This window comes from Lynx rufus, unplaced genomic scaffold (assembly GCF_022079265.1).
Source record: "Lynx rufus isolate CCGP_SWC_20201006 ecotype Redwood Valley unplaced genomic scaffold, mLynRuf1.p SCAF_6, whole genome shotgun sequence".
In the NCBI taxonomy this organism is placed as follows: domain Eukaryota; kingdom Metazoa; phylum Chordata; class Mammalia; order Carnivora; family Felidae; genus Lynx; species Lynx rufus.
The window spans coordinates 45708217-45724096 of NW_025814878.1; the positions used below are offsets into that span (position 1 = coordinate 45708217).

The 15880-nt window shown below is 35.9% G+C and overlaps 1 protein-coding gene across 1 annotated transcript in view; it reads left to right on the top strand.

Moving 5' to 3' along the window:
• REV3L (REV3 like, DNA directed polymerase zeta catalytic subunit) overlaps positions 1 to 15880 on the top strand; it is a 175918-nt gene that overhangs the window by 125072 nt on the left and 34966 nt on the right. The window contains exons 20-21 of the mRNA XM_047101371.1: positions 1590 to 1708; positions 8342 to 8460. Coding sequence (XP_046957327.1) covers positions 1590 to 1708; positions 8342 to 8460 — 238 coding nt within the window. The remainder of the gene's footprint in view (positions 1 to 1589; positions 1709 to 8341; positions 8461 to 15880) is intronic.

Here is a 15880-nt window from a genome sequence, read left to right on the forward strand (position 1 = left end):
ACACACACACACACATATATATGTATATATATACACACACATATATGACATACACATATATATACACGTGTGTGTGTGTGTGTATACATTTTTTTTTTTTAAGTAGGCTCCATACCCAATGTGGGGCTTGAACTCACAACCTTGAGGTCAAGAGCCCCATGCCTGACTGAGCCAGCCAGGAGCCCCAGGGTCTTGTCCTTTAAGAATACCACAGAAGCCATTTTTATGAGGCAACATGGTACAGTAGAAAGGGGATGGTTAGGAAGGCAGTAAAGAGCACAGATTCTGGAGAAGGACTAGCTAGGTTCAAATCCTGGTGATCCTGCTAACTAGCTATTTGATGTCAGACAAGTTACTTAACCTATTTATACTTCAGTTTGTTCAGCTGTAAAACAAGAATGATAATACAACTTATCTCATAGAGCAATTGTGAAGTACTTAGAATAGTGCCTAAGACCACAGTAAACATTATGTAAGTGTTAGATGAAAAAAACTTGTAAACATCATCTCTTTAAATTAAAGAAGAGGGATGAATGTGTGTACATGGTCTCTCTGGAATCAGGTAACCCTGGTTTATAGTACTGGTTCTGTTTCTGTATGACCTGGGACAAGATATAACATTTCTGAGTAAAATTTACTACAATGCAAAATGCAAATTATACTAACATAATAAAGTGGCTAGGTTAAAGTAAAAGAAACAATAAAGTTCTTAGAACATAATAGACATTCAGCATATAGTAAATATATTTATTATTCCAGATCCTCTAATTAACAACATTTGTATATATCCAGTGTCATATAAGAGAAACACATTTTAATTTCTATTCTAGGTAAAGTCATCACCTAAGAAACTAGACTCAGAACTCTACTGTTCATCTAGTGGTCCATGCAAAGTTAGAATTTCATTCTGAATAGGAATGTCATTAATTGATGTCAACAGATTTTCAGAGAGTTTAGGTTAAAAACTCTACCATGTTTTCCAGGAAGTGACCAGTGTAACTATAAACATATTCATCCTAATACTAAAGGAATGCTTTAGTGTTAGGTGTTCATAAAAATGGCACCAAAAATTAACCAAATTTAAAGTAAAAAGTATTATTTTTAAAATATGTGTGTATGCACATTTTTATTATTTAAAAATATATAATTTTCAATTACATTTCACAAAATTCCTTCATAACTTAGAGTCTTTTTTAAGTTTCATTTGTTAGAGCATGAGCAGGGGAAGGGCAGAGAGAGGGAAAGATCACATCCAAAGAGGGAGAGATTTTGCCAAGAGAGTCTGCTGATAGTGTTGAGCCCAGTGCGGGGCTTGAACTCACAAACCATGAGATCATGACTCGATCTAAAATCAAGTCAGAAACTCAACCAACTGAGCCACATAGGCTTCCCACTTTCATAACTTAGAGGAAAGAAAATTGTTTCATTAATCAAAATAGTGATTATTCACTCTCTAAGTCTAATACAAAATAGTGAATTATGTTTCATCTTTAATCTTTCTCTTTCATTTTTATTCTCATTTTATTTGGCATAATTTGCTTGGAAATTTGGTTTCTGTGAGTCCTGATACAGTCTATTCATTTCTGTAGATGACAAAGTTGAGAACAGATTTGCAGCTGAAAGAGATGACTATGGATCAGAAACAATGAGTGAGATAAATATTGTTGGCCGAATTACACTAAATCTTTGGAGAATCATGAGAAATGAGGTAAGGTGCTTCATCTAAAATTTCATTGGAAATAAGAGATTAGGTCAGTATAACTGTTTCATTTATTGTAGAGTATTTAGTATAGTCCACCACGTAATTTATGCTTCTTTGTGAATTATTTTTATTATACTTAAGTAGAGTTACAAAAATAAATACTACCTTCTAAAATGCAAAGCTACAAGAGTATTTAATGTTGTTGATGTGTTAATTTTTTTTTTTCCATTTGTGTCTAAGGTAGCAGTAGCTAGGAAAGTCTACAACTATCATGAAGTATTATGTTGTATGTGTCAAATGTTATATAGTTTCATCATTTTTTTCACTTAATACCAGATAAATTCAGCTTGGCCTTTCTGATTTATTAAGTAAGAAAAATTTAGTTTACACATAAGAAGGAACTAAGGATATTTAAAAACTAGGTCAGACGAAGAAGGTAAATTGGAGAGACAGTACTTGGAAATAGTTAATAGCAGCTTCCAAGTGAGGCTTTGGGGGTCCAGATAAGGATTTTTCGTAGTATAAATTTCAACAAATTATCTCATTAGTTTGCAGTCACTCAGGAAAATAATTCTTTCACCAAAAATGTAAGATCATAGGATCTTAAAGTATGTTTGCATTCTTGAAGTTGCTTGAATGTAAACTTTTATTAAAATGCAAATGTAAAAAATGTAAAAATGTAAAAAATTTTATTAAATGTAAAAAAGGATACCTACTGTAAATTGGTCTGTTCTCAAATTTTGGACTTTAGGTAATATTAATACAGAATGTTTATATTTAAAAGAAAACTGTGTTCTTCAGTCGCTTCTCTTTGAAACTACTTTCTCATTATATGCTTTTATTATACACTCATCATTAACTATGATCTTTCTGACTCTTCTAGATTTACATAAAACATTTGACTTTCCAAACATGCCCTCTGCAATTCTTTTGGGCACCAAGACACAGTAATCCTTTCACATAAAGAAATATATTCTTTATATAAAATTCAGGTGTCCTTATTTTTCTTATTTCCTCTCTATACCGTGAGCCTAACGTTATTCTCACGTTTCATCCAATTTGAAAATGTTTAGTATATGTAACTGCTTGAGATGATTTTATGTTATTGTCTTCTCAAAATATTATCAGAGCATAAGAATCCCTAATGACTTCAAAATAGCTCCTAATGACACAGCATAGGACATGGAAGGTACAAGAGATTGTGGTGTATTTGGTTTGTTTATTCCATTATATAATTTAAACTGTGGTCTCTGATATTGTCTGTGATGAACACATAAATTATGTAAACACAAAATTAAATTCTTGAATCTTAGTTTCATCCTTGAAGATCCAAAAGGCAGCTATACAGTTATTCACTATTAGCTTAGAATCAGAAATTGGAGAGTAATTTTTTTTTTTAATGTACAGCTTTCTTTAGTCCTTTCAGAGGCCTCCTCTAATTATAAGCTGAATATATAGTCTATCTGATCTTTATTTGTAAATAAGGGAACGACTGTGAGAAAGTATGAATTGGATAATTTCCTAGATGGGCCAAACTGTGAAACCGGGTAGTCGCTTTTTTTTTTTTTTTTTTTTGCTAATCCAAAGTATTCCCGATAATTTGGAAATTTCCAGGAAATCCTGAATGACTTTGGACAGAAGGTGGCCCTGAGAACTTTCATATTAGAGATCCTCAAAGTATTTTTTTCTGGATTTAAACAGTTCCAGAAACTCCTTTTTTTAAATCTTTATTTCTTTTATCTATATCTTCCTCATGACACTTAGCAGTTTCTAACTAATTGATTTTAATATGCTTTTTGTTAAAAATAATTTGTACCCACTATTAAAACAAAATGAATGCAGACAAGTATGCAAAATGAAAGTGAAATCCTTTTGTCTCTCTAGGACATCTCCTCAACTGTTATACTCTCCTGATATAGTTTACAGTTGAATGAATATCTTTCCTTATATGCCTAGTTTGAGTTTTTTAAATTTTGTTTATTTTTTAATATAATAGTTTTCACTCTCCTGCTAACTTTAACATAAAATTACTGCTAGACTTTGAATCCTCAGTAACAAACACAGTGCCTCTTAAATAGTGCTCATGACGTACTTGTTGATTGCTTGAATAAAAGAATAAATGAGTCTTCCCCAGAAGATGGTGTTTAGAGGCCTTCTGGATATCAACTGAATCTAGACCTTTCAAGAATTTGCCACCAGATACTTATTACATGCCATCTCTATAGCCCAAATTTGAGCCAGGGGGTAGATCAATTAAGAGATTCCTCTATTTTAATAGGCAGAGAGGCATGTTATATGGATGCAGATGTTGGTAGGTGGGTAGATGTAGCAATGTGTGGAAGTTCTCTTCTGACCGCTTCAATTTTCTCAGTGAAATAGCAGTCATGGTTCTCAACTGAGAGTGAGCATAGTGGAGGGACTTGATGGGTTTGAGGGGAGAAGAAGAGTATGAAATAGTTATCTAGGAGAATTTGAGGATAGTTATTTAAGAAAATAAAGTATAAAAGCTAGGCAGTGTGGACAGCACATTTGAGATTCACATCATAAAATTAAAGTGATACCTGCCAGCTATGTTCAGATTCACAGATACAAGCGTAGATAAGACAGGGTTAGATTCAACCACCCCTCATAAGCAAAGGATTATGACTTTGTGAAAAAGTAATTAATTAATTGCAGAGCAGGTGAGGGGCAAAGAAGGAAATAGTAGTGAAAGGTTGTGATTATGATTGTGCAAATTGAGCTAGATAGGAGCTCGGGGTACTAGAGGGAGTAAACTAGGAGGATGAGAGATGGTGGTCAGAGAATGGGATGAGGAGGGGGTAATTATTGGTAATAATAGAACTTGGAGTATGATCATGGGACTGGATGGCTAAGGTGGGATGGAGGCAGTGACAGGTGAATTTGCCTCATACCTCGCTCTCTGGTAGCAGTATGGAAGGGGACAAGAACAGAGGTAAGGAAACCAGGGAGAAGATTATTGGGGTAGCTCAAATGAAAGTTGGCAGTCATGTAAGGATTTAAAAAACAATTTAGAGGATAAATCCACAAGAAAAAGATGAAGAGGAGGAGGTGTCAAGAATGAGGATCAGGGTTCTGACATAGATCATGTTTAGGTGGGAAAATGATTTAAGAATATAGAGCATGAGATATCAGTCAGATAACCAGGTGAAGGAAGATGCGCAGCAGGCATATACCTAAGTCCCAAGTATGGGGTAGAAGTCTAGATTAGAGATCCGGCCTTGGAAGTCACATCAGAGTAGATGAGCTCACAAAGAAGCAAATACAGGGAGTGATCGAAATTGAGCCAAGGACATTTTTGTGAATGAAACCCTTTGAGTAGACAGAGGAATCAGCTCCTAAGAAATAGTCATAAGATGAAGAACCTGGAGAGAATATTCCTAGCAGAGCCACTAAGGAAGTCTGATGTTTCCACATAAGCATGTAAGCCTCCCATTATCTCAATTTGGCAACATCAGAATCTGTTTGTAATATGTCCTATTAAAATCTCAGTCTGTCAATAAGCATGTCAGGTGCTTTTAAAAAATTTTTTTAACATTTTATTTATTTTTGAGAGACAGAGAGCACAAGCTAAGGAGGGACAGAGAGAGGGAGACACAGAATCTGAAGCAGGCTCCAGGCTCTGAACTACTAGCACAGAGCTTGACATGGAGCTTGAACCCATGAACTGTGAGATCATAACCTGAGCCAAAGTCAGATGCTTAACCGACTGAGCCACCCAGACGCGCCCAGCCTGTCGGGTGCTTTTAAATAAAGACAATGTGATGGGCAATGAAGATTAGGTAGAAGTAAAATAATATACTTGCTACCATTCATATATTGTTTTATCATTTATAAGGCATTTTTACAGACTTGTCACTTTTACGTTTTGCTACAAACTTGTGGTATAAATAAGACAACAGAGTAGTGAGGTACTATTCCAGATAGAGAAAACTGAAATTCACGGAGGTTAAGTGACTCGTCAAAAGCCTCATACCTAGTAAGGGGTCAAGACTGAGACTCATTGTAGGCATGCTGTCTGTCTTTAGAGAGCTTAGTGTACATTTTATTTTAAATATAAATATGTATAAAATATAAAATAAAATATAAGCTCTCTGAAGATAGCCTTCCAGTGTCCTAGAAATTTCTTACATCTTCATATTGGTACTGGTTACATGGTTGTGTGTGTGTGTGTGTGTGTGTGTGTGTGTGTGTGTATAAATTTATGAGTTCACTTTAAATTTTAATATAATTCTTTATATAAAGTATGTGTCAGTCAAAAAAATTTTGAATTGGAGACTCAGGAAATGAGCAACTGAGGGAATAAAGTGATGGAGGATATAGGGCACAGGTGCTTGCTTATGATCTGCTTCCATTTTTCTTTGATTTCATCTTTATTTCCTCTATTCCCCTTAACTAATTCTCTGCCTCTCCCAGTTCTGAGTAAGTTTATTTCTAAAGTGATTAACCATTGTGTTATGCACATTGACTCTGTGAATGGATAAGTGTAACCCACCTCTGTCAGACCATTACCTACCAATAAATAAATGGACAAGCATTGTAACACTTCATTTATATCAGTTCTGACTTTGATCTACATATTACATTTATTCAGTGTTGAAGTTACTTAGATTTCCCCTGAAAACAAGTTGCAAACTCCTGCTTCATATTTCTGGATTCATATTCCAACTTCCACAGTAAATCACTCTCTATAGATTAGAATATTCCGAAGATAGATCATCTTAGAGTTCACGTTTCCTTCCTTTAGTTTTACTCACAGCTGAGATTATATAGCTAAGTATATTTATGTGCCTGTGAACACCAGGAAGACTCAAAGTAGAGTGGGTGTCATAAGGTTATATTTGTGTAGTCTTAATTCAGTTTGTGAAGTTGTTCTATTTGAAATAAAATCAATCCAGAACATAGATCTGCCATCTGCCTCAGATATTGGGGACCAGTTTCTTAAGATTTTAAGTTTACTTTGAGTCACAGAATCCCCTAGTTAGTACTTACAGGTCAACCTACATGGCAAGCTTCAAAATGTTCCCTAATGAGAGAGCTACAGGACAAGAGGACCTTTTCTGAAGAGGTTTCTTTCTTTTTTCTCTTTTCTTTTTCTTTCTTTCTTTCTTTCTTTCTTTCTTTCTTTCTTTCTTTCTTTCTTTCTTTCTTTCTTTGATTGCTTGTGTTAATGAGGATAAATACTCCAGCAGAAGTTTAGATTTGGTCTAAAGTGATATATGTGTATTAGGTAATCATGTAACTACCTGAAATCAGATGTTTGGCTACATTTTCTATAACATTAAATGGGAATTTTTTTAAAAAACAAAACCGAATGAAAATATTCATTAGAAAGTAGAAGAATCACTCAAATATGGGGATTTAATAATAAAAGGAGTTATTCATTTATTTTTGAAAGAAATATTCCAGGTCATTACTGATTGTTGAAAAAAATGATGATTAACTTCCAAGATAATGGGTTAGTACCTGCTTTATACTGGTGACTCTAACTGTGTGTGTGTGTGTGTGTGTGTGTGTGTGTGTGTGTGTGTGTGTGTATGTTTGCAAGTATACTAATTCCAGTGCTGTAAGTAAGACCAAAGATCTTTTGATTCTTTTGGAGATGAGCTTTTAAAATTCAGTCCCTGTTTTACACCTGCTGGGTTATAGAAGTGGAAAAGAAAATATTTTAAAATTATAATACACAAATGTGAAGTGCTTCTGAACTATTCCTCAGAATCCCAAGCTGACCTGAGAATGAGGACTGCTGATTCCTCAGTTTCCATTATGCATTGAAATACCTGCCATTGTCTAGATTGCTTCTGTCCTATAGGTATTTTTGAGACATTGTCTAGGTAGAGGTATGTTTCATGAATTTGGACCTTTTTAAAAAAAGTATTCTTTTCCCATTAACATACTTTTCCCTACATATTTTGAAGATGGGGAAACATTTCTGCCATTTCCTTTCATCTTTTGCTTTTGGAATGAAATTAACTGACTCTATAATGTCCACATGTTGGGTCTTAGTACCAGTGTAATTCTTGGAAGCAGAATGAGTGCCTGCCCTTAACTAGATAATTCATTCTTGAATCTGTGGAATTCTGTTAATCAGCATGTCATCACAGACCAAAAAGTAGGTGTGCAAAAAACAGAAAATTAGTGTGTTTAAAAATGCTTCTTACTGTAAGAGGTGCCTGAGTGGCTCAATGGGAAGAGCATTCAATTCTTGATCTTGGGGTCATGCATTCAAGCACCACATTGGGTATAGAGTGCTAAAAAAGATAAACTTAAAAAAAAATTTAATGCTTCTGTCAGTATTTGCATTGGTATAGAGTATAAAAAGAAGTGATGAAAACTGAGATCTCTGAAGTATGTCATGACCAAGTTGAACTCATCAGGTGTGATTGTTTTCCAATTAAATGGTAATTAATTCTGGACAGAATATTTCTCTCTAGAAGGCTATATATATATGTAGTTTTAAACTATTTATAGTTAACTTGTAACATTTTTGCAGGTAGCTTTCATGCCTAGTATGAAAAGTTTCAAGTACTATTTTGGATCTCTTAGAACCAAATTTGCTCGTAAATACAAACATTATTATAATGAAGTCTTGGTTCTTTTGGTTTTTTGTTTTTTTTTTAGGTGGCTCTAACTAACTACACCTTTGAAAATGTGAGCTTTCATGTTCTTCATCAGCGTTTTCCCCTCTTTACCTTTCGAGTCTTATCAGATTGGTTTGATAACAAGACAGATCTGTACAGGTAATGTTTTATAACTCTGAAAAGGATAATAACTCTTTGTTAGTAAAATCAGTATCATTAGAGTGTGATTTACATACAATAAAATGCACACATTTAAATTGTATTGTGCAATGACTTTTAAAAAATGTATGCACCCTGTAGCCACTACCCCAATCTAGACAGTGAACATTTCGAACACCCAGAAAATTCCATCGTGAGCTTTGCAGTCAACCTACCTATCCATTAATCATCCAGGTAAGTGCTAATTGAATTTCTGTTATGATAGATCTGTTTTGCCAATTCTAGAACTTCATATAAATAGAGTTATTTACAATCTACCACTTTTTGTCTGGCTTATTTCAAGAACTCAGCATGCTCTGTTTTGAGATTCAGCCTTGTTGCTGTGTAAACCAGTAATTTGTTCAGTTTTATTAAGAAGTAATACTCCATTGTATGGATATACCACAGTTTATCCAGTCACCTATTGATGGACAATTGAGTTGTGTCTTGTTTGAGGCTATTAAGAATAAAACTACGTGCAAGTCTTTGTGTGAACATACATTTTCATCTCTCAAGGAGTGAAATTGCAGGGTCCCATGGTTAGTGTGTTTAACATTTTAAGAAACTGCTAAATTGTTTTCTTTGGCAATTCTTCTAGTGCAAGTCTGCTGGCAACAAATTCTCTCAGCCTTTATCTGTAAATATCTTTATCACAACCTTATTTTTGAAGGATATTTTCAGTGTCTAATTCTGGAGTTGAGTTTTTGTTTTTTGTTTTTTGTTTTTTTTTTTCTTTCACCATTTTAAAGATTTCACTCCTTTTTTTTTTTCTGGCCTCCATTGTTTCTAATGAGAAATCAACAGTCATGCTCCTCATTTTTCCAGTGTATGCAAACAGAAGGAATTACTCAGCTCTCCTGGTCCAGAGTCAGGCTTTAGAAGTTTCTATTCTCCTGAGGCTCAGGGATGAGTCTTTCTCAACATTCCTGCACTTCCCACAGTGCAGTGGACTTCTGCTTTGTACCCTTGGCAGGTCTTGGCCCCAAGCAGACTTCTGACTCTCCCCCGGGGGAGAGTCCTTCTCTCCTTCCTCAGCAGCGCTGTTTCTTTGCCTGGAATCTATGATGGGAGGGTCTCCTGCCTCTTTTCCAGTGGTAGACAGCTGCTGCTTGTTACTTAGTACAAGGCACACAGTTGGAACAGGGGAGGTTGCCTGCCCTTCCCAGCATTAGACATCTTTTGCATTTATTCTTTCCCCAGAGATAATGGATCTCTGCTTAAATCCTGAGGATTAGAGTTTCTTGCCAGTCCCATAGCACCTCAAGCCTTTGCTTCATATGAGAGATGAGTCAGAGGAAGATTTCAATCCTTTGTGCCCTGCCCCCAGTTTTCATGGGGGGCCCATGGAAAACTACTCTTCTGGTATCTGGGGTTCCTAGTGATTCTAAACTATCATGCATCCCATGCATGACCTTTAAGAATTTATTAACATTTTAACTTTCATTCTTAAATGATTTTATGGCAGCTGCCTTGGCTGCCAGTGCTCTGCCAAAGATGAAATAAGTTGTGTGTCCTCAGATGTGTTTGTCACCTGTGAAATTTAGTTCACCTGATTCTCTTGTAACTGCAACTGTCAGATGGCTTCCAGAAAACATGATTGTGTAGATTTTCTTGCTTTTTATTATTGTTAGACTGGAGTGATGTACTTTATAGCTTTCAATATCTGAAGCAGAATTCTGTAATTTTTTTTTTCCTGGCTGCTTTCAAAGTTTTTCTCTTTGCTTTTGGTTTTCAATAATTTCACTATTGTGAAATTTTAAAAATTTACCTACCTTTCTTGGTGTTTGCTGTGCTTCCTAGAGATTTAAGTTGATGTTTTTCATCAAATTTAGGAAATTTTTGGCTATTTCTTTAAATAATTTTTCTGTCCCAATCTCACTCTTTTGTAAGACTCCAATTACATGTGCATTAAACTATTTGACAGTGTCCCACAGATTTTTGAGGCACTGTACAGTTTTCTTCAGTCTTTCTCTAATGACCTATCTTTAGGTTCACTAACTTACTTCTGTCATCACCAGTCTGCTGTTAAGGCCAGCGAATAACCTTTTTGAATTTCAGTTATTGTATTTTTAGTTCCCAAATTCTCACTTGGTTCTTTCTTTTCAGAGTTTCCATATTTTGTTTCCCTATTCATTTGCTCATTAAGACTTTATTTTTCTTTTAATTTTTTGAATATTTTTTTCCTTAGATTCCTGAACATACTTGTAATAATTACTAAATGCAACACCTGGCTCTCTCTGTATTAGCTTCTGTTTAACTGCTTATTCTCCTAACTGTGGGTCATATTTTTGTTTGTTTCTTTGCATAATTATGTAATGGATATTGTTGATGTTCTGTTGTACAGATTCTGGAGATTTATTATCTTCCTGTGAAGCATGTTTATATTTGCTCTAGTTTGCAATTCAGTTATTGGCTGATCACTTATTGAACTTATGCAAACCTAGTTTTTATTTGTTAAGGTGGTTTTCTGGAAAGCCAGGGTGTTTCCTACATCCCTCAAACTTGGCAGGACTCTGTCTCCAAACTCTATCCTGTTGGCATGTTGCTAGTGCTTAGTTTGAGGTTTGTCTAGAGTAGGCCTTGCTCTAGGACAAAGGCCTCCGAAGGCACAGTTTTTCTGGGCTCTCAGCTGGATGCCCAATTGTTAATAAAGGGATAATGACATCTCTCCTCTGGCATTGCTAGCCCTCCAACCCCAGCACTGTCTGAATAGTTTAATTCCAAACCCAAGCCCACAGCAGCTCTCCTTAGTAAGCTTCATATGGTTTCATCTTCCTCATTTTCAGTGCGGCCCTGGGCCAGTCACTCACAGGAACCCCCCACCTGGATTACTGACTGCTAACCTCTGCTCCTTGCACATATACCCTGTCCCATAGATTCCAGCTACAAACTGCATAACTCTAATCTCTGTCTCCGTGGCTTAGCAAGACAGCCACACTATACTTAGACTGTAGTATACTGCAGTATATTTTAGGAAGTTTTCTCCTCGTGGGCTGGGGTTCACCTCATGGGTTTTTCTTCTCTCGAGAAGCACAGTCTTGCATTGCCTATTGTTTGTTGCCCAGAAACAATCATCTCAACTGTTATATCAAAGCAGCTTCAGACTAGTCCAATACCAGTTGTTCTGTCATAGTCAGAAGTGAAAGTTCCCACCTCTACTTTTCCTTAAGTTGAAAGTAAAATGATAGTAATAAGCTTAAAAAATAGCTATGTAAAGAAAAAAAGCCATGAAATTAATGTGTCTGATGTTTGAAAGGAATGAAGCTCTGCTTATTGAATTGGAAGGCCACATGATGATGAGGCTGGAAAGATGTAGCCTTAGAAATAACTTGGTGTGTTTAGGGGAACTGCTTTCTAGCATGTCATCTGCAGTCTCCTTTGAGGAATCTCAAGTAAACTGAAATCACAGAAAGCACTAAGCTTATAATGAAAGCCTTATAGAAACAGAAGTTTAGAAGAAGTTATCTACCAGTAAATAAAATGAAACTTTTATTATTTTTTTAATGTTTATTTTGGGGAGAGTGTGCATGTGAGTGGGGGAAGGGCAGAGAGAGGGAGCCAGAGGATTCCAAGTGGGCTCTGCGCTGACAGTTCAAACTCCCGAACCGTGAGATCATGACCTAAGCCAAAGTCAGATGCTTAATCGACTGAGCCACACAGGCACCCCTAAAGTGAAACTTTTAATGGTAATATTAAAGTTTCCATTGAAAACTACATTTATTGGTTTATTTTTAAGCCCTAAAGTGCTGTAAATGCATGTTTTGCTACCTCTAATTAGGATGATAAATAATTGCTCTTGCCAAGTGAAATCAAGAGCTGGACCTAACATATTACATAAGGGACTTGAACTAGACATTAGACCATTTATGTTAGATGGCTTGTGTTACATGGAGAGTCCATATAGTCTTTCTTTGGAGATACTTTGGAAGATCACACAATTTTATTTTAAAAATTTAAGTGGATTTTTACCAACAAAGTGAGTCATACTCTTTAATTTGCATTTGCTTTGTACAGTGTTTTAAGTAAATATATACATATTTTATAAATGGTCTCAGAAATTAGAGTAACTTGCTAGTCAAGAATTTCTTGTATTAAATCTGTTTGTAAAGCTTGGAGGAGCCCTGATTATTATCACTTTGTTTTTATGAATTCACATTCGGTCTCCTGAAAACCCTTGATTTATATAAACAAGTTATGTTCCTGAAGTTTTGTTGTTTGGGACTTAGAATGTATTTTTCCATAAAATACTATGTTTCGTGATTAGATTCCTCTATCAGTCTATAAAACCTCTCCTAATCCCTAATATTACTGATCTAGAGAACTCATAGTAGCATTCTGATTTCATCTGCTTTCCAAGCAATAGTTATTAAATACTATCCCAGTTTCTGAGGTAGGAGCTCTGTGTTGGTAGTAGAGTTACGTAGCTCAAGAAGATAACGTTCAAAATGTTTTTCTTCATTTCCTGGATGTAGATAGAGCCAATCCAAAGAAAAAAGTTCAGAATAAGAAATTTGTACTTAGAATTCTTAAATCTCCTTTTTTTGTCACCTTCTTACATGCCCTGTCCCAAAAAATACCCTGTACCCTCAAGATGCTCTAAGTTCACCACCTACCCAGGCCTATCATGAATAGCTTATACTTTATATTTCCCTTCCTCTTCCTCTTTTGTGTTGCCTATCACACTTGAGTTTCACAAAGCGTTAGGAGGATGGCATAATTCTTTAACGACAACAACAAAATTACCTAACAAAATTCTGCATTGTCACACTATGTTTATTTTTTTTTAAGTCCACAGTGTAATTCCATTCTCTTTTTATATCACTTGGCTAACCAAATAGGTCTAGAAGTTAGGGATGAAGGTGATTTTATGTTAAAAAGATTGCTTTTTTAATTTAAAAAGTCCACGTTTTAAATACTTTAAAAATATACATTAGGAAAGATACAGAGTGACATCAGCAAGATGGTAGAGTAGGAAATCCTAGGCCCTCCTTCCCCTATAAACACACTGATTCAGCAACGCTTCACAGACAGATTCCCTTTATGAGAAACCCAGAAACTGATTGAAAGATTCTTGCACCCTGGGTGAATGCAGAACCAGACTCAACAAAGCTGGTTGGAAGATTTGGGGCACCCTCTTGCCAGGGACCCTGCCTCTGGCGCAGGGCCATATGATCAGGAAAAGGCCCCTAGCTTCTCTAAGGGAAGGGTATGGGAGGGTGGTTTGCATGTCCAGCACCCCAACTTTTCCAAGGAGTTTCTAACAACCAGCACAGTCTAGCTGGCAGAGCCAAATGGAGATGGTGGTATGGGCTGGTAGATGCCATAGATCCTTCCCCCTGCCCACAGAGTGAGTGGATGAAAAATCCTACCTCCCAGCTTACCCCTGGGGAGAGAAAGAGATACATGCATCCAGTGCCCCAACTCCTCCACAGCTACACAAAGAACTTCCATCTGTCTTTCTAGTCTTAGAGCTCTGACAAGTAGGACATGGTCCAGCTGGCCAGAGGAGAACAAAGATAGTGGTTTGGACTAGCAGATAGCATAACTCCCCCTTCTCAGCACAGTGGATGAATAGAAACCACAGCTGCCTGCTTCTTCCTGGGAAGGGAAAGAGTTGGTAGAGTTCCTCAGAATCTCTGGCAGGGATGATTGGACTATAAGGCTAGTCCATGAAGACTGGGAGAAACGCCTGCTTTGTCTAATGTTGGACACCAACATAAAGAGTCAAGGAAAATGAAGAATCAGGCAAAGATGCTCCAAACAAAGGAAGAAAATAAATTTCCAGAAACTGACCATAATGAAACAGAGCTATATGGTTTACCTGACAGGTGTCAAAATAGCAGTCATAAAGATGCTCACCAAGGTCAAGAGAATAGTGCATGAGCAAAGTAAGAATTTTATCAGAGATAGAAAATATTTAAAAGTACTAAAGAGAAATCATGGAACTGAAGAACACAGTAACTGAACTGAAAAATTTATTAGAGGGGTCCAACAGTAGACCAGACTAAACAGAAAAAAGAATCTGGGAACTCAGCAGGTCATTGACCATCCATGACCACAGAATGCATGAGTCATTAGATCTATTTTGTTTTATTTTAAAGGGACTGACTGAATCCACATATAATGTGTTATCTCAGATTCACTTTTGCCAAATCTGTATTATTGAAGGATTACCTTAATAATCTGAAACAAAATATATTAAAATGTGATACATTTTTTTTTGCCTATAAACTAGTAATAACTTAAAAAATTATAATCCCCAATATTGACAGAGATGCAAGAAAACAAGCACTTTATCATCTCTAGTTTGAATGTAAATTATTAAAACCCTCTGGAAAGTAGTGTGAGACTAATATTAAAAACAAAATCAGGGTTCCTGGGTGGCTCAGTCCGTTGATCCTGATTTTGGCTCAGGCCATGATCCAAGGTTGTGGGATCAAGTCCTGCATTGGGCTGAGCATGAAGCCCACTTAAGATTATCTCTCCCTCTTCTGCCCCTCTCCCCTGCTTGTGCATGCTCTGTCCCTCCTTCCCTCCCTCAAATAAAAACTTTAAAAAATTTAAAAACTAAATCATAGCAGACCTTTGACCATATTTAGGCATTTATTTTAAGGAAATATTTCAGCATCTGTACAAAGACTCAACTGTAAAGATATTCATTATAGCATTGCTTATAGTAATAAAAGATACTCAAAACCAAGCCACTAAATTATAAATGATGTAATAGTCATGTAAGGTAAATATCATAAACTCATGTAATAGTCAATAGCTATAAAATACATAAATATGGGGAAACAGTCACAATATATTAGGTTAGAAATACAAGTTATAGAATAGTATTTCTGTTTATTTTATTTAAAAATTGAATAATTATATAAAGTTTTTAGGATAGGTTTTTGTTATTTCTTTTTAGCTGTTATTCAGATACAATTCACATACTGTATAATTCACCCATTTAAAGTGTACATACAGTTAGGGGTGGTGAGTGACTCAGTTGGTTAAGCACCCAACTCTTGGTCTCAGCTCAGGTCTTGATATCAGGGTTTTGAGTTCAAGCCACATGTTGGGCTCTGTGCTGGGCGTGAAGCCTATTTATGAATAGATAGATAGATAGTACAGTTAGATGCTGTTTGTATATTCAGTTGTGCAACCATTACCACAATAAATCTTAATATTTGCATTATTCCAAAAAGAAACCCTGCATCTCCTAGCCATCACCCTCCAGTCTTCCCTTCTCTACCCCCACCCCTACTAATCTACTTACTGTCTCCATAGATTTGCCTATTTTGGACATTTCTTATCAATGGAATCATATAATGTGTTGCCTTTTGTGACTGACTGCTTTCAGTTTATGTTGTCCAGATTAATTCATATTGTAGCA